The following is a 19,782-nucleotide window of genomic DNA, read 5'->3' as shown; positions in this document are numbered from 1 at the left end:
AAAAAATATAAAGAACTTCAAATTTTGTTTGGTTATCCTTGGAAATAAAAAGGAAAAGTAAAAAAAAAAAAAATGATAATAAAGAAAAAGAAAAAATAAATTTAAAATTAATAAATTATTTTTATATATTTCTTCAAATTTATTAAATTATTTTCCTTCATTATATAAATAAAATAATTTTCAAATACATAAATTTATAATTAATTGTAATTATATTTGATTTTTTATTTTTATATTTTTCATGAAAAAATGATTTTCTTTAAAATTACCAAACATAACATTAGTATCTTTCCCACTTGATTAAAACTTTTCAAGGCGTGAACTTTGGGCTGGTAAATTTTCTCCTCTTTCTAATTATTTATAAAATAAATTTATTTTGATATAGTTAAAAAATATTTAAATAAAATTTTAAAATAAATTTTAAAAGTTAAATCGGACAAGTATACGCATTTTTATTTTGTTAATAGAACGAAAATGAAAATTATTTTGAATAAACGAGATAAGGTTAGGATGATGGCAACCCATTCTGAACTTGCATTGTTGTTGCCTCTAACATCAAAATCAATTTAATAAAAGATTAGGTAATGGAACCTATTTGCAACTTTTTAAATTCAATTAATTTAAAAGGTTAATAACTCATATCCACTTGCAAAAATTTTAAATTGAAATCCACTTTAAAATAATAATGATAAGCTATTTTTTTCTTCTTGCATTGAATTTATTGTTAATTGGACTTAAATATAAATAAAATTATTTAAAATTTAAAAATCACTAAATAAATAACATAATAAAAAAATTATTTATTTATTTTTTTATATAAAATAAAAATATAATTATCTAATTAAAATTATTAAATACTTAAATTACGTTCAAGTTATTTAGCCTTACTCAACCTAAGTTCAATTCAAGTTCGATTTTTTAATCTAAACCTAATTTAAATTGCAAAAGAGGTCATCCAAATCCGATCAAATTCTTGTTGAGTTTGAATTTCGTTGTGTTGAAACTTTCCAAATTACATTGCTAATTTAATCTATGATAAACTAAAGTGATGGCTTAAAAGAATGAAATAGAATTTCACATAGACATCATGTTACACTATAATTATTAGTAGCAATTTGTTGTATGTAGTGATTTAATATTTATATTTATATTTATTTTGCACGTGAATTTAAGCTTGCATAAAGGTTTGAAAGCGAATAAATAAACAGTGGTACCTACATTGCCCATATCAATTATAAACAAACTAATCTGTTAATATTAAATGAGGAATTTAAAAAATATAAATGTACTTGAAGCCTCCAAACCAATTAAGTGGAGGGATGGGTGAAATATAAAAATTATTTATTAAAATCCATTAAAATGGAAAATAATGAATAATAAAACAAATTAATTTTACGAGTTAGATAGGTCTGATAATTAGCCCAAGTTTTGCATAACACTCGTATTTGAGCCCAAAATCTAACAAATATGTAAAAATTGAACGGAATGATATCATCTTTTAAAAATATCTAAAATACCCTTGATTTTAAAAATAAAATAAAAAAACCCTTTGCTAACAGCAACACCTTTGACAACCACCACCCAGCAGTCATACCATCACACTACACCTTCGGCGACCACCACCCACCGGCACTCTCACTCTTCATCCTCCATTCTTTTTGTGGCAGCTTATAAGAATTTTTTAATCCCTTAAATTTTTCATATCCTTCCCGGTAATTGTGGGTGTTATGTGAATTTTGGGTAAATTATCAAGTCCATCCGACTCTAAAACATAATTCTTTAAAAAAAAAAAAAAGCCGATAGACTAATTTAATTAGCTAATTTTATTAACTCGAGTTTAATAAATTGCAAGAAAGTTAGTCTCTTACTTAAATTTTTTAAATTAATCTTGAGATCAATAAGAATCATGGAGACCATACTCATAAGAAGAGGAAAAACAAAAGCTAATCTGATATTTAATTGGCTAATTTTTATTAACTAAAAGCTATGCTATTTTCTCATGTAATCAATTATATTAGTTTTGAACTTCATTAGAAACTTGTGTGCCACAATTTGGCAAATGAAAATAACTATTTTTCTATATTTTTGTTTTATTTTTTTTAATTAATAAAAAGTAGTATATAGATAACATGAGTCATCAAATAAAAAGATAAATACGACAATGTGTTTCATGTACGATTTGTACTTAGATGGTTTTACTTATATGAAGTAGATTAATGCAACTATAAAGATGTATATGTTATTTGATGCTCGATTACATCGCGATTGTTTAAACTTTATATTAATTTTAAGTTTAATAACTAATTGATTTTGATTTGAAAATGCATAAAAAATAAATAACTAATTTATTTGAAAATTATTCTCGAAAATACTAAAAAAAAAATCAGATTTTTAACTTAGAAAATATACTTGGCAAATATCATATGCAAAACAATTTTTTTTAGAATTTATTCTTAAAATAGGTTTTTTTTTCACAATATTTTAAATAGCAATTAAAACGTGACTAGGAAAACCTTAGGCTAACATAATGCATCAATAAACAATATTGAATCAATTGCTAGTATAATAAATGGTATAATATTATAAGTGAAAAAAAAAAACCTTAGAAGAAGAGGTTATTGAATGCAAATCTCCATATATAAATGATGCAATTAACTTGTTCGGTATAAATCCTGTGATGCAAAATCTCTTTTCTGTTTATAGAGTGTTTATGACTATGTTTAGTTTTTGAAAAGTTTGAGGGAAAGAAAATAAAGGGAAATAATAAAATGAAAGAAAAATAAAAAATAAATTTAAAGTCAATAAATTATTACTATATTATATTTTAAACCCATTTCACTTATTTAATTCTTCTATATAAAGATTAAATAATTTAAGAATATATAACTTTCTTACTAGAAAAAAGTCTTTATTAATCCAAACCCTTATTAACTTAATAAGTTTTACAACACTTTCATAGATTAAAAAATAAAAATAAAAATCGATAATAAATAGTGAAAACCACTTTAGATTTCAGTAATATTTTCTATCAATATAATGTCTCGTTGATAAGTTTCATAAAAATAATAAAATAAAAATTATTCAATGAATATGATTTTGAATTCCAAATTTTAAAATTTCTAAGGCGCGGTGGTTCTCATGAAAAATGAAACTTGTGGAAAAGATAATATACACACAATTTTTGACTTAATGAGGTGATGTTACAATGCTTTCAAGTAATTACCTTAAAAATCATACTTCATTATATTTCAAAAATAATATTAAATTTAATGGTGAGATAATTAATAAAAAATATCACTCATTTTTTAAAAAGAAAAATATGATCTTACTATTGTGTCCCCTCAGAAAGCAATTTATGCTGGTGTTTGATTTTATTTTATTTTATTATTATTTTTTTTTACATATTACATAATATTACTCAAAACACGAAAACTGTCTCCTTTCCATCCCTTGTCCTTTAGTTTCTTGCAATCAAAGCATGATTCATTAGAACTGGGATTATACAGAGAAGTTTAACACTGGGGTTCTGTCTCTGATCAAAATTTTGAATCATGGGTTATTCATCATGTGGTCAAAAACCTCCCAGCACAGAAACCCCTCCTTTTGCCTTTTCCTTCATATGCTTAGATCAAAATTGGAATTGCACTCTGGAAAAATTGAAATTCGAACTAAATTAACGATAATTAATGCCTTTTGACTATGGTTGGCTGCTGAAATGGTGACAAAAAGAAAAGAAGCTAAATATTGAATCTTGGGTTATTCATTATTCAGGGCAGAAGACTCGAAACACGGAAACTAATCCCCTGTTTACTGCAATTTCCCAGGTTTTCTCGGCGGCCAAACAGAGAGTTTTTTATATGGATAGATAGACAGAAATATGGGAATTGTAGGAGAGATTGAATACATACCTGGGTCGCGAACTGAAGCATTGACGGCGTAGCCACGTTGGAGCAGGAGCTTGACTAGCCATGAAGCTACGTAACCAGAAGCCCCTGTAACGCACATGCAATTAATATCGGAGCCAAGTTAACGTACTAATCATATAGTTATTCTTACACTCCTTGAGAGGGTCACAATAAGTAATATTCAAATTAAAAAAATCAACCCGTCCTGAAGCCAAAGCCCAAAGCGAGGTTTGGGAAACTCAGCCCGGCCTGGCTTTGCTCAAATTCTTTTCTCTTAAGTCCAAAAAAAACCTGTCTGAAGCCCGAAATTTCGGGTTGGGCCGGGCGGGCGATGGATGTGAAATATTATAAATTTCTCCATGAATTCAAGTGGAATCTGAGAAAAAGGTGCTGTGTATTGACTACAAAGAGAGTGACTGAGTGAGAGATGAGCGAGCAAGGCAAGTTGGTGTGCGTGACTGGAGCTTCTGGGTACACAGCCTCATGGCTGGTGAAGCTCCTGCTCCAACGCGGCTACACCGTCAAAGCCACAGTTCGAGACCCAAGTCAGTTCTCTTCCCAATTACAAAACTTCATACTTACAACACTGCTCATTCTCAAACCCCACTTGCTATTATCCCCAATTTTCTTCTTTCTTTATTGTTTCAGTGGTATTTTGATGGGTCTTTGTCCTTTTTCCTTTTTCAGAAGTTTAATCTATGATTGAAAGTCAATGTTCACTACTCAGTTATTTGTGTTGTCCTAATTTTCTTGGAATTATACTCTCTATATGGTTGTACAGGACAAATTGATAAAGTTTATGCTGTTAAAAATGATTTCATATACTTTCAGAATCAATTCATCTCAGATTCCCCATGTGTTCCTTCTTAATTACTACTATTATTGTAAAAAAATTTGCATTTAAATTTAAGGCTTCTTTGATCAAATGATATTCCAAGACACTAAGGAGGTCTCAAAAACAAAAGGAAAGAAAAGGATTTTCCTTCAGCCACACCAAATTGTTTTTGAACTAGAAACTCTAAATATGAGCCTTTGTTCTTTTTGGAAGCCTATTCTTGAAAATGTTTTCATAGAAACGAACCAAACTAGCCATATATTCTGATTACTGTTTTGCTTCCCTAGGAGAAAATCAACAAATTTTTTTACAATTGTTCTGGCTTTATCACAAGCTTTTGTTGTTCTACAGACAAGACAAGAAGCCAGTTTAGGCCTTCATTTTGTTTCTTTATTTTTCTTTGGTTTCCTCCTGAATAAATGGTCCAAAAGCTCGCAATTGCAGTTGAGAAAATCACTACTCTACGTGCCTCATCCATTTTTACTCCAATCCTCATTCTTCTAAGAAGAGCATAATTGAATTTCTTAATATTCTAGTCATGCTTCCATTTGGGCGTTTTTTCTATTATATAATATATATTCTTATCAAAATAAAGTTTTTTGTAAGCTTTCTTCTTCGTTTTTCCATTTAACATGCAAGTTCTGCTTAATATGCTACAGATTATCCAAAGAAGACAGAACACTTGCTTGCACTTGAAGGTGCCACAGAAAGGCTTCATTTGTTTAAAGCAAACTTACTTGAAGAGGGATCCTTTGAATCTGTGGTTGATGGATGTGATGCAGTATTTCATACAGCATCCCCAGTTGTGCTGATAGTTGATAACCCCCAGGTTTATCCTATATTGGTTCCATCCGCATACTGTAAAATTTAGTATTGTCTATATTCTTTTCCAATCAATTAGTGATCTTGAAATTACTAACTAATCAGAAATAATTACTTTGCATGATTCTTCTTTCTGTATGTGGTCTCGTCAACTGATCCAATGGTAGTGAATGTTGATTTCATTAAACCAATACAATGGAGGAAAATATTTAAGATCCATGTAATGTGATCTTATGTTTGCTTTTGTACACAATTATTAGCTTTTTATCAGCTTAGCTTCATTGGACTACTTAGGTTTTTTTTTTTTGATAGACAAAGAGAACCATTAGATTAAAAAAACGCCAGAAAACAGGGGGCGCTCCCTAAGTACACAGGCTGTATACAAAGAAGGCCCAAAACAAGGCAACAAGAGAAAAATAAAGTCTAAAAAGGATTAGCTAAACAACAACCCTATCACCCAACAAATTCCGGAAAGATAGATAATCCAAGTCCAAGTCCACAAATTGTTGAGACCATTCAAGCAGGGACCGAAGAAAAAGTTTCCTCAAGCTTGTATTTGTCATCTCTTCCTTTAGGAAGGTTCTTCGATTTCGCTCTCCCCAAATACACCAAAACAGACAAATAGGCGCCAATTTTTAAACTACACTCCTTTTCTTCCCCATGCCTTTCATTTTCCACTCAAGAAGCAAATTTCTCACGGAATGCGGGAGCACCCACACCACCCCAAACGAAGAAAACAATAAGTTCCAAAGATCCCTTGTCTTACCACAATGAATTAGGATGTGATTCGTCGTTTCCTCATTTTCTTTGCACAGGTTGCATCTATTAGCCATAGACCAACCCCTCCTCATCAGCATATCTATAGTGGAAATTTTCCCCCAAATTGCTTCCCAAGCAAAAAAACGAGTTCTTAAAGGGGCATACGAATCCCAAACCTCCTTTTCTGGAAATAAAGGGCTATTGTCTTCCTTCAAAGACCTATAATAAGAATTTACCTTAAACGTTCCTTTTCTCTCAATTTTCCAAACCAGAAAATCCTCCCCTTCTTGCACCCTTACTGCAGAAATGTAACCCAAAAAGCGGTTCACCTCCTCTAACTCCCAATCTTGAAAGGGTCTTCTAAAGTGCACCTCCCAACCCCCACCTCCACCTTCTTGTCTTCCCCACAGATCAGCCACTATTGCAGAACTATTAGCTGCAATTCTAAACAGCAAAGGGAAGAGATCCTTTAGCTTAGAATCTCCTACCCACATGTCCCACCAAAATCTGGTTCGTCTCCCATTTCCAATATGAATCCTAGTTCTGAGAAAGAATTCCTCCCAACCCTTCCTAATGTCTTTCCAAAGGCCCGTCCCATAAGACTCTCTCACCTCTCTAATGGTCCACCCACCTTGTACCTCCCCAAATTTACCAACAATGACTCTTCTAAAAAAATTCTCCCTTTCTATAGGAAATCTCCATAGCCATTTTTCAAGCAAAGCATGATTGAAATCCTTCAAGTACCTTAACCCCAACCCTCCATGCCTCTTATCTTTACAAATAACCTCCCATCTCACCAAGTGGATCTTCCTTCTTTCCTCCATATCTCCCCACAAGAACTCCTTTTGAATTTTTTCCAATCTGAGTCTCACTTTCCTTGGGATAACAAAAAGAGACATGAAGTAGATAGGGAGATTTGAGAGTGTGCTCTTTATGAGGGTAAGACGACCTCCCTTAGAGAGATATTGTTTTTTCTACATAGCCAACTTTCTCTTGAATCTTTCTTCTACCCCATCCCAAACTCTACACGATTTGTGGGATGCTCCAAGAGGTAGGCCTAGATAATTCGTAGGGAGATTCCCCACTTTACACCCGAAAACTGCAGCAGCTCTATCCACCTCTTCCACTCCCCCAATTGGAATAATTTCGCTTTTCTGCAAATTAATTTTTAGACCTGAAACTACTTCAAAGTAGATAACAACCCACTTCCACAAAATCAGTTGATCCCTATCATCCTCACAAAAAAGGAGAGTATCATCAGCAAACAATAGGTGGGAGACTGACACCCCTTCTCCCCGTCTTCCGGTTGCCTTGAAGCCCCTAATAAAACCATTCTCTTCAGCTCTTGAAATTAAACTACTGAGCGCTTCCATGATCAGCACAAACAAATAAGGTGAGAGTGGATCACCTTGCCTTAGGCCCCTAAACGTTGAGAAGAAATCTGTGGGAGTACCATTCACTAACACTGCCATTCTCACAGTCGATAAGCAACAAAAAATCCATTTACGCCATTTTGGACCAAAACCCATCTTCTCCAAGACTGACATGAGGAACCTCCAATTTACATGGTCATAAGCCTTCTCAATGTCCAATTTGCACACTAAGCCTGTCCCAACACTTCTCTTCCTTGAGTCTATCGCCTCATTAGCCACCAAAACAGCGTCCAAAATCTGCCTCCCTTCTACAAAAGCATTCTGACTATTCGAAACCAATTTTCCCATTACTCCTTTCAATCTATTTGCTAGAACTTTAGCAATAATTTTATAAAGAATCCCCACTAAACTGATTGGTCTATAATCCTGCACATCACTAGCCCCCTCTTTCTTTGGGATCAGCACTAAGAAGGTTGCATTATGACTTCGAAAGATCACATTCTGTGAGTGGAGCTCCTCAAAGACCTGCATCACTTCCCCCCCAACAACAGGCCAACAGGTCTTCCAGAAAGCCAGCGTAAAGCCATCCGGCCCTGGCGCCTTGTCTCCCCCCAGATCAGAGAGAGCTCTGAGCACCTCCTCGATCGAGAATTGCCTCTCCAAAATATCATTATCCAAGGAATCAAGAGTATTAAATAGACCAGACTCCACTTCTGGTCTTCTCACTATGGGGTCCTCAAACATAGACTTAAAGTAAGACCCAATCCCTTCTTTAAGCTCCTCCTCTTTACTCAACCTAATACCCCTAACTGTTAGGCTACTGATAAAGTTTCCCCTTCTCCTAGCATTAGCCATCCGATGGAAAAACTTGGTGTTGCTATCTCCCTCCTTCAGCCAAAGGGCCCTTGACTTCTGCCTCCAAGAGATTTCTTCAAGGATGACACAATGATTAAATTCGTCTCTGGCTGCCCCTTGACTCCTCCTATCTTCCTCAGAGAGAGAGCCAAGACTTTCTAAATTGTCCCAATATTTTAACAACTCCTAGGCTGCATTCTTCTTAACTGAAACATCGCCAAGGGATTCTTTATTCCACAACTTCAGGTCGTGTTTCAAAGCCTGAAGCTTCTTCGCTATCACAAAGCTTGGACTCCCCCTAAAAATGTAAGACTGCCACCATTCTTTAACCTTATCCATAAATCCTTCCACCCTTAGCTACATGTTCTCAAACCTAAACGGGCTTTTACCTTTTCTCACCCCACCACAGTCTAACAGAATTGGACAATGGTTAGAAACAGGTCTAGTTAGAAGACATTGCATTGCCTCGGTCACTCGTTCCTCCCAGTCTCCTGAGAACAGAAAACGATCTAACCGAGCCTTAAGGGCCCCTCCTTCCCCTCCTATCCAAGTGAAAGCTCCACTCCCCAGAGGTGGGTCAACTAGTTCAAACTCTTCGATAAAGCTTGAAAACTCTCTCATCGCATTTGACATCTGCCTTCCATTGCTCGTTTCAGCTGGGAACCGCACTACATTAAAATCCCCTGCTATGCACCAGGGATCATTCCAAAGCCCCTTGATTGCGGCTAACTCCTCCCACAACTCCCTCCTCTCCCTTCCTTTGCTCGGACCATATAACCCAGAGAAAACCCACACAAAGCCCTCTTCACAATTTCTAAAACGACAAGAGATAGAAAAAGACCCCACTTCGAACTCCAACCCTTCCAAAACTCTTTTATCCCACATTCCTAGCACCCCACCTGCAGCACCCCTAGCATCTAAAGACACCCAACCTAAATTCCTCCCAATTCCCACACTCTTGACAACCCTATCAGACATTTCCTTCATCTTTGTCTCCTGTAGACAAACCAGATCTGGCTTGTGTTTTCTCACCATCGACTTGATGACCATCCTTTTATCTGGGTCATGCATGCCTCTAACATTCCAGGACAGTACTCTAAGCTTCATAAGGAACCACGGTCATTTGCCTTCCCAGCTCCCTTTCCTCTGTCTCTCTTCCAGCCACTCCATCATAGTTAATGGTGCTGACGAGCTTCTTCAACTCTCTTTCCTTCCTTGAACCCGACAATGTGCCTCTTTTTTTCTCATTAGACTTCCTGATGAAGCATCTTTTATTCTCAATCTCCTTGAGAATTCTCAAAATATCCTCCTCAAAACCTTCAATCGAGACCCCCACCGACTTGCAGAAGCCTAGGAATTTCTTATTTATCCAAGGGGATTTGTCGTTTTCCTTTTCTCCTACTCCAATAATCTGAAGATGTGGCGTCTGGACCTCACCTTCTCGAGACCGAAGGGATACCGCCCCTATCCCTCCCTCTTGGCAACTGGCCCCTTCATTACCTGGCAGAGAGAAGGAACGTCCATCCTTGAGAACCATGCAAAGCGGCAGTTCGGTCTCCAAGGGGTCTTCAATCGTCTCCTCAAGCTGCCTTAATTGCGAGATCCCCATGGAATCCCCCATCCCGGGAAGAGAAGGAGAAGAAGAAGAAGGGCCAGATGATTCCCCTGAGACCCCCCCAAGAGTAGTTGAGATGGGGTACATACCTGATGTATAGCTCTTCCACGGCGGGGCGTTTCGATCTTGACCCAGCGCCAGCGCCTCCTGCATCGAGAAATCCTTGGTACACCTTGGCGTCGGGAGCTCCTCCTTGTTTTCCCCAGCAGCAGAGGAAGGGAGCCCTAGGACTGATACATGGGCTGACCCCTTTATAACTTCTTTTGATCTATTGGGCCTAGTTGACCCAGCCCATCTTCCCTCCTTTTTAAAGCAGCCCATACCCATTCTCTTAAAAAGACTTTTGGCCCTGTGAGTGCTGGGCTCCCAAGAACTATTGGGCCTAAATGACCCAGCCCATCTCCCCTCCCTTTTAAGGCGGCCCAAAACCACTTTCTTAAAAGGACTTTTGGCCCTGTGGGAGCTGGGCATCCGAGAGCAGGCAGGCCCTCCCAGCTGGTTCTCCAATTCAGCCCGCTTGGAGCTTGGCCCATCCTTTCCAGCCTTTCCAGCCTCAATACTTCTACCTTTTTCAAAACGCTTCATTTTGTCCTTCCTAATCACTTCAGCCGCCCCACCTTTTGCTGCGTCAGGCGTCTCCTTCATCAGCCCGGTCACCTCTTGCAGGGAAACAAGACCTCCACCGTCTTTTTTCCCAGCTTTATCCTCGGGAATCCGGATCTCCCAGCCTGTCACTCTATCGCCAACACCTGCAGCGGGATTTCCTCCTCCATAGTGCATCTCTTTCACTCGCTCCTTAGCACGTGGGTCACACCCTCCTTCTCCCTGTTCGGATGGAGCGTTACTCGTCTTGCTCACTGGTTCATCTGCAACCTGAAGTGCCGAGAACCACACCGAGTCCTCCCACTACAACGGAATAGAGAATGAGGCGAATCCAGCTATCACCTCTAATCTTCCAGGCACCTCCTTCCCATTATTTTTAACTAAAATTCTAGCTCCCCTTCTGTAGCGAGACTTTTTGGTCTCCTCATCCACATCAACAAAACCCCCACAGGCATCCCCCACTCTTCTGAAGAACTCCATGCACCAAAACTGAAGAGGCAGCCCTGGGATTCTCACCCAGGAAACATCCCTCTGAAACTCCACTCTTGAACACCCCATAGTTGGAGCCCACCAATCTAGGGATAAGCGAACCCCCTTGAGCAGGCGACTCCCCTCCTGTAGCACTCTTTGAGCATCACCCCTATTGGAAAATTCAAAAAGGAACAATGCATCTCTTAATGCAGCTACCCTCACTTTACCACAGAAGCTCCACTGGGTGTTAGCCCAAATCTCCACCACCCTTAAGCGTTTTATCTGTTTCCCCATGTTTCAGGCACAACTAATTGACCCAGCACTGAAAGGAACAATGAATGTTCTAAGATCTTGTGCAAAAGTTCCATCTGTCAAAAGAGTGGCAGTAACATCATCTATGGCTTCAGTTGCATTCAATGGGAAACCTCTAGCTCCTTATGTGCTAGTTGATGAAAGTTGGCTTTCAGATCCAGTGTTCTGTGAGAAATCAAAGGTGCTTATATGAGATGATTTATCATCACATATTTCCATGTTCTTATTCGTGGATTTACAAAATGTTTCCTTTTCATGGCTTTCACTTCTTTTACCCTGCAGAAGTAGCTGCCAATTGGTCGTGCCTTCTTGTTTTTACACTTCTACTATCTAGCTTAGGGTTAAATAACACAATGGGAATGGGAGGGGTAAATAACTCTCCCTGTTTTTTGCTAAGCCTCCCATTAGACTAAATAATCCTTCCATGTATGTCTAATATTTCACTAATACGGTGTTGGTAGCTGTCTGATCCATATGGTCACATTCCTCAAACAAGAAATTGAATGAGAACTCTAATTTGGACATTATATGAATGGGATGGATGTTAATCTCTGATTGTCTTGCTGTCCAGTAAACATGATGGGCACAGAAACAAGGGTTGACAAAATGTAGGTACATTTTTTCTAGGGATATAGGGATAGTAATTGTTGTGACATATCTAATTTGTTTTATTGTGTATATGTCTGCACAGCCTCCTATTGATTTTTCTTGGGTTTATAAGTTCATTGGATGGTCTTTATGTTCCATTATCTACTGGAAATGCTTCTCACTATATGTTTTCAAACATATTTGTTTCTACTAGCTATGGTAAATTCTTTCAAAGACACTAGCTGAGGAAGCTGCTTGGAAGTTTGCAAAAGAGAATGGGATTGACATGGTTACAATACATCCAGGGTGGGTAATTGGTCCTCTCTTACAGCCTACTCTTAATCTAAGTGTGGAGGAAGTTCTGAAGCTACTAAAAGGTACTCTTCAGCAATTGATGAGAATCTCTTTTTTTATGTTTATCTTTCTACTTCAACATCAATACACGCTTCACTTCAATATTGAGTCAACTCTATCCAACAACCCTCCAAATGGAAACCCAGAAGTTTAAATCAAAACTTAAAAATAAACTGTCACAAGACTTCCACAGTTCCACATAAAAGGACTACATATGCATTTTGATATATGTTGCCTAATCTTCTAACATTAAAAAAATGTTCTCCTCTGGTCATTATTATTATGTCACTGAGATACTCATTTAGGGTATTTGCATATGAGCTTTGATATAGATATATTTTATTTAGGCCTCCTAAGCCCATCTGGTTTGAAGGACCTCTGGACTGTGAAAGGACTCAAAACATGTGTATGCAATTACTATCCTGAACTTCAGGTATTTTGAATGCAAATTAAAGCTAAGGGCAAGAACTTCTCAAATAACCCATTAATGCTTCTGATCCACCCCAATATAAATGATTACTGTGGATCAACAAACTTAATTAACATAAAGTGGGGGTTTCCTGCATCCAACCCCATTGAAAATGAGTTGCTCATATTCACTTGATCAGTATTTTTAAAAACTTCTAATAACTTTTTTCTTTTTTGAGTATTTTAAAGATCTCAAGATTTTTTAAACATTTAGAATCATTTCTAGTGGCTTTATAGAGAAATATAATGTTACTTTATTCACAACTTTTACAATAATCAATACTACTTTAACTGTATAGCCAATATGGTTTCTTTCCTTACTAGCCAACTGCTCTTGGCTTATGGCCTCTGCTGCCTCCAACTGATTTCCCCTGTATCTTGGTTAAATTATTAGGGGGTTGCCATTAGGTTGAGAGTTGGTCATAAAATAAACCTGTGCTTTGATGGTTGTACTTTGATTCATGGATCCAGCCCAAAGTAATTGGGATAAGGCTTGTCGGTGGTTGTTTTGTTCAATGCTTGCAAAACCACATTAGTTTGTCGTGCTGCTTTAGAACTGTTCGATCTTTCCTATGAAATAAGAAAGGTATTTTGTACAAAACAGTGTTGTCATTTGTAATTTCCAACATTATATAAAGCTACAAGTAGAAGTGTATTTGCAAAGTGTGACTGCATCACTTCTTGGCTTTTCTTTTTAGGGTAAACAGTCAAGGTCAAGATGTGTGCTTAAAATTTCTATCTGTATACTTTTGAGATTGTGCCAAAAACTGGTGGTGGATTCTCTTTCTGTGAATCAGTTGACAATGACTACAAATATGCAACAGAAACTGATACTTTGAGTCCACTTATGTACGTGTTTTATGTCTGAAATTTGTTTGTTGCAGGAGATACATTTCCCAATAACACACATTGATGGGTTGATGTTACAGATGTTGCCATGGCACATATTCAAGCACATGAGCTTCCGGAAGCTAGTGGCAGATACTGTTTAGTAGGGAGCATTTTTGCACTGTTCTGAGACAATGAAGATTTTGTACAAGCTCTACCCTGCTTTAAACCTACCTGCGAAGTAATTATTTGCAAGGTGTTATTTCATTAGTGCCCTTTGAGATCAACATTGCAGCTTACACAATGTTACTTCTTTTTGTTTATTTGGTTGTTTCGTTTAACTTTTTGATGGGCTAATAAATGTTACTTTAGGTTCAGTTCGTGAGAGTCTGCTTTCCTTGTTATCAACTATTTCACTGGTTGACTAAGAAATCTGAGATGAACTGGGGGATGTGTTTTTGTTTGATTTGTGGCAGATGTGCAGGCGACAAGCCTTATGAACCAACCTGTATGGTGTCCCAGGAGAAAACTAGAAGTTTGGGCATTGACTTCACTCCTCTGGAGGTGAGCCTGAAGGACAATGTGGAAAGCTTGAGGCAGAAGAACTGTGTCAGTTTCTGACACACGGTATAGCCATGCAAATTAGTGTGTCGGAGTCATAGATCTTCAAATATGTTCATTGTAAGCAATTCCCAGGACATGCTACAAGTTGGCATCCAATCAGAATGGCCCAGATGAACTTGTGTTTGTGGGAGGTCTTGTTTCAACTTATGTTAGTGGATTACGCAAAGCCCAGATGAACCCAGAAATTTGATTGAGCTTGATTTTAGCAGTGGCCTGGCATTGGAAGATGATAGAAGCGGAAAAGGAGACTAGTTATGGATTTTTCTTCAATATGAGTTTATACCAGAATTCACAGATACTGAATTTATGTTCTAATGTTCTTGTAGAATATAAAAGTAAATAAAGTCGATAGAGGTGGAAGTCGGAGGACTTGAGGTCAAGTATAATATGAAGTTTATTTGTTCAAAGTCCAACCCAACCCAAATATATCTCTAAACCCACGATGAAATCGGGTTAAGCTTGAATTCATAGGTACTGTAACATTTTTTTTCCTTGAAGTCGGCACCTTGAAATTTGTTTTCTTTCACTTTATTTATTTATTTATTTTATTTGTTTCAAAGGCGTGAGAGAGAGAGAGAGAGAGAAGATGAAGGGAAAGAGAAGAAAAAGAAAGCAAATAAGAAAAAAATAGGGTTAAAGTTTTGAATAAATGAGTATGAAAAGATTGAAGAGGAAAGTATTTTGGTTATTTCAGATATAAAATTTATTTTTAAAAGTAAAAAAATTCTGGGTCCAAATATAATTCCCATTTTTATGTTGTGGAATGAAAATCAAGGGAAAGAGCGAGGGGATCACGGAATCTGACAGTGACCCAGTCACCAATGAGGTTCAAACGCTGGCGTATTCTCATACGCCTGCAGTTTACTTTTGAGCTCTGATACATGTCACTCCCTCTCTATATTAATCTCTATATATAAATTTAGCACCAAGTTTTAGAAGTGTATAACATAGATTGGAAGGTGAAAGTGAGATATCAAGGATTCAAGAGAGATGAGTTGTGGAGAAGGAAAGGTGGTCTGCGTGACTGGAGCTTCTGGGTTCATAGCTTCTTGGCTGGTGAAGCTCCTGCTCCAACACGATTACACTGTCAAAGCAACAGTTCGTGACCCAAGTCGGTTCTCTATCTCAACTCTCAACCTTCAAGGGCATTCTGACTTATATATGCTTCCATTTAACTCGCTAGTTGTGCTTACATATATATGTATATATGCTACAGATGATCCAAAGAAGACACAACACTTGCTTTCACTTGATGGAGCTAAGGAAAGGCTTCATTTATTCAAAGCAGACTTATTGGAAGAAGGGTCTTTTGATTCTGTAGTTGATGGATGTGATGGAGTTTTTCATACTGCATCCCCAGTTGCAATGGACGTCGTTAACCCCCAGGTTCATCCTACACCACTTCCATTTCTATACTTAAATAGAGCTAACTTCTATTTCTCTTTTCTTTTTTTCTGTGTTCAGGCAGAATTGATTGACCCTGCATTGAAGGGAACCATCAATGTCCTAAGGTCCTGCGCAAAATTTCCATCTGTGAAAAGAGTGGTTGTAACATCGTCTATGGCTGCGGTTGTATTCACCGGAAAACCTCTCACTTCTGAGGTGCTAATTGATGAGAGTTGGTTTTCAGATCCAGTGTTATGCAAGGAATCGAAGGTTTGCATCTGAGCTTATTTCTTATCACATACCATCTCTTTTGCATGTTTTATAAAATATTTTACCAGTTTTTCCGCTGGAAGTACGAGAAATATGAGAGGGTTATCTATCAAATCATCAATTTGTTTTGTTTCTTCACCTCAAATTTCATTCTAACTCCTATATTAGCTAGAATTTGATTCAAACATGTGCTCTGTGTGCACAAGCCTTCGAATGTGTTGGCAAGTTTTTGTATTGATTAGTTGTTGCACTGCATTCTGAAACCATTTCTAACCGAATGTTATTATTCAAGTTTTTGATAGCTATGGTACGTGCTTTCAAAGACCTTAGCTGAGGAGGCTGCTTGGAAGTTTTCAAAAGAGAATGGGATTGACATGGTCACGATAAATCCAGCATGGGTGATTGGTCCTCTCATACAGCCTACTCTTAATTTAAGTGCAGAGGTGGTTCTGAACCTCATAAATGATACTCTTCAGCAACTGATGAAAATGTGTTTTATGCTCTGTTTCTTGTTTCTCTACTTGAATATAAGTACATGCTTAGTGTCAATATTGGATCAACTCCATCTGAGAGTCCTCAAAATTTAAACATGAAGTTCTAAGTCCAAATAAGCGGTCATCTAGATACTAAATTGGAAAATATTTCATGTGTTATCTGATAAGATAATTCTTTTGTTTAGCCTCATAAGCCAATGAGGACTGAAAATGAGTGTAGAATTCCACGACAGTGTATGGCTGAGGGAAAGAACATCTACATACACTCATCAATCCCTCTGAGCAAACCCAAAATAAATGGCTGATTATCAAATTCTTAGATCAGCTGGATCCAACCCCATTAATCTTGGCAATAATTCTTAGAGGACTAACATCAGTTTAAGGGTTGTTCGTTAATGATCTAGAACCTTCATGGTCTACACTTCAATCCATACCAGTGGTGTTATCCACTAATGAATCACTTGACAGCGTCCGAGAAAAATGAATGAAAAAACATCAGAATATCAACAAGCAGATTGCATACTTCATATCAAGCTACTGAATTCTTCTGATGCAAGCATTTGAAATTTGTTTGTTGCAGGAGCTCAAACATTTCCCAATAGATCATACCGGTTGGTTGATGTTAGAGATGTTGCCAATGCACACATTCAAGCATATGAGATCCCAGAAGCTAGTGGAAGATACTGCTTGGTAGAGAAGGATTTACACTATTCCGAGACAGTGAAGATTTTGCGCAAGCTCTACCCTGAATTACCCCTACCTGAAAAGTAAGTTTCTATTAGTTATTGCTGGTACTCGTTAGTGTCATCATTATAAGCAAGTGAAATCAACACAATATTACTTCTTATTGTTCCACTGGATTTGCTGAAGAGTACCTGCCATCTTGTTTCCCCTTAAATATTTATGTCTTGGTATCCTGTAAAAAATTCTTAGATGAATCCACATGTGTTTGATTGGTGGCAGATGCGCAGATGACAAACCTTATGCACCATCCTCCCGGGTGTCCCAGGAGAAAGTAAAGAGTTTAGGCATTCACTTCACTCCTCTCGAGGTGAGCCTGAAGGATACAGTTGAAAGCTTGAAGGAGAAGAACTTTGTCAGCTTCTGACTCATGGAATTTACTGCTAGCCATGCAAATAAATCATAAACTAATGGTGCTTTCGTGATAATTTTATCATTATGAACCTCATTGCACCTATGATTTGCAGGATTTTGGGGCCTTTATCTTGCAACATTTGACTGTAAGCACGTCTTATGCTAGAAATTGGTATCTGGATCACCTATAGGTTTCCCAGTTCAAGTTTCCTATTTGTACTAAAATAAGGTTGAAGGGGGAATTAAAGTGGATTAGAAGGGTCCAAGAATGGAATCAGTTGATGGAAGTGGTAGAATATACTGAACAAAATTATACTATAGTAAGACACGAAACCTAAAATTGCATCATATTAATAATTAAAGGACACAGGAAACAATAGGCTTGTGTTTTTGAGCATCAACCCCATTATTTCTCTGGCTATGTTGCTGCAGAACTGGGTATAAGGAGGCATATTACAATCATCCAAGGACACTGGGTGTGACTTCACCAACAAAGTTCAGAGCTGATACAAGCAAACCATGTAAACTTAAACTTGTTACTTCATTGAATGAGTGCCGGCTTCAGTATGATGTAAGCTGCTCTATAACAATGGCATGTCTATGCTGTTGTCAACCTATTGCCCCCACTCTTAGGATCTGAAATAATTTATACAACAATGGGTTAGATTAATTTTCCATCAAAGTGCTAATGATCTGAAAGTGTTTCAGTTATCAGGGTTCAAGAATTTTTTGCAGTTTCATTTCTATTATTCGTTGCCTAAAGTTGTGGTGAGACATGAAAATCTTAAGATTGACTGAACAGTTCTCAACCACTGGGCTCTACTCACTCAACAAAACCAGGATCATAAGATTCATAACCAGTCAGGTTGGCTGCATGCCCCCTGTTTCACCATCCAGCTCTATCTAAGCACATATTTCATGTTTGAAGCACAAGAAGTTGAACCTCCATTTGTTTTTGGAATGTTTGAATCATTCATTTCCGTTGAGTTTTCTTTTATCGGTATCAGCCCACCATGCCAAGAGACAACTTAGCAAGCTGAAAGCTGTTTGAAAATTTGTTCGACACCTGTACCAGGTGGTACAAAGCTGCCTGGGAAGTGAGACTCGGTATGAGAAAAGCCAATGTTCTTGATTATGTCATATGTAACAGAACAGTAAGCTCTTCCTTTGAAATCATAAGCAGTGAGGTGGCATGGTCCATGAACTTGATTCTGTGATCGACCAGTTGGTTGTCTTTTTAACTCTCCACTGCATTTAGGATTTACCATTAGCTCTTTGTTCTTATTGAGTTTTGAGATGAGCCCACATGTCTTTGTTCTTTGATACATGCTGTCAGAGCAGATGAGTAAGCTTCAGAATATTAGTTTACAAACCAATGGGAGCAATGGAATTGGAACAGGACACAAACTTCAAAACATTAAAAATCCTTGATGCAGATAAGGGCATTTATATGTACACATATGGATCAGAAAATAAAATCCATCCTTTAGCAACCTAAAAACTCCAAAGAAATTTCAGATATGCAAAATTTTGATCAATTAAAGTCAAAAGCATTTCATGTTCAGAGCAGGTGGGAAATTCTGGTCCCAGTATTGCCAAGCTGGCTTTCCTTATTCATGATTACAGCAGCAGCATAGCAGTGAATTCGATTCAATATTGTTTATCTCATAGGTTTGAGGTATCCGGACACAAAAGTTAAAACAAGATCTTCCAGGCCATGAAGATGAGGCATTTTCCTCCTCCAAGGAAGTACTAGTCGATATTCTTGTTCTGAATCATACCTGCTTTAATTAATGTTTTCCTTCTTTTCCTATTCTGGAAAGGTTTTTTCTGTTGATTGGAATCCAGTGGTAGGGACAGGGTACTCGAGTTATGGATGGGTTGATGGCTGAAGGAGAAGTAGATGTATGAAATGAAGATTGACATGGTTCTTTCACAACATGATGGACCTGGGAGGCACTCAACTTCTGCCTACAGTTAAGAGTCTACCATAGGTGTAACTTAAAGTTGTGCACAAAGTGCTGATGTTATGAGGGATCGAGGGGGGTTTATGGAGCAGTCCCCATTTCAGACTATTGCAGGGATTCTATCAATTGGTTCAGGTGTTCTGCAACATTGGGACACC

General features: G+C 37.3%; 1 protein-coding gene across 1 annotated transcript; it reads left to right on the top strand.

Moving 5' to 3' along the window:
* The first annotated feature begins 4,271 nt into the window (after positions 1 to 4,271).
* LOC100267178 (phenylacetaldehyde reductase) lies at positions 4,272 to 17,862 on the top strand. Its single transcript, XM_059741805.1, is given in 13 exon segments — positions 4,272 to 4,450; positions 5,400 to 5,569; positions 11,540 to 11,731; positions 12,353 to 12,515; positions 13,845 to 13,963; positions 13,965 to 14,029; positions 14,265 to 14,352; positions 15,403 to 15,523; positions 15,629 to 15,798; positions 15,877 to 16,068; positions 16,371 to 16,522; positions 17,132 to 17,329; positions 17,526 to 17,862. Coding segments are annotated over 13 exon segments (1,893 nt in total). The 5' UTR covers positions 4,272 to 4,332; the 3' UTR covers positions 17,671 to 17,862.
* Positions 17,863 to 19,782: the final 1,920 nt, after the last annotated feature.

The sequence above is a fragment of the Vitis vinifera genome, chromosome 13 (genome assembly GCF_030704535.1).
Source record: "Vitis vinifera cultivar Pinot Noir 40024 chromosome 13, ASM3070453v1".
Classification (NCBI taxonomy): domain Eukaryota; kingdom Viridiplantae; phylum Streptophyta; class Magnoliopsida; order Vitales; family Vitaceae; genus Vitis; species Vitis vinifera.
This window is presented reverse-complemented; position numbering and strand designations above follow the sequence as displayed.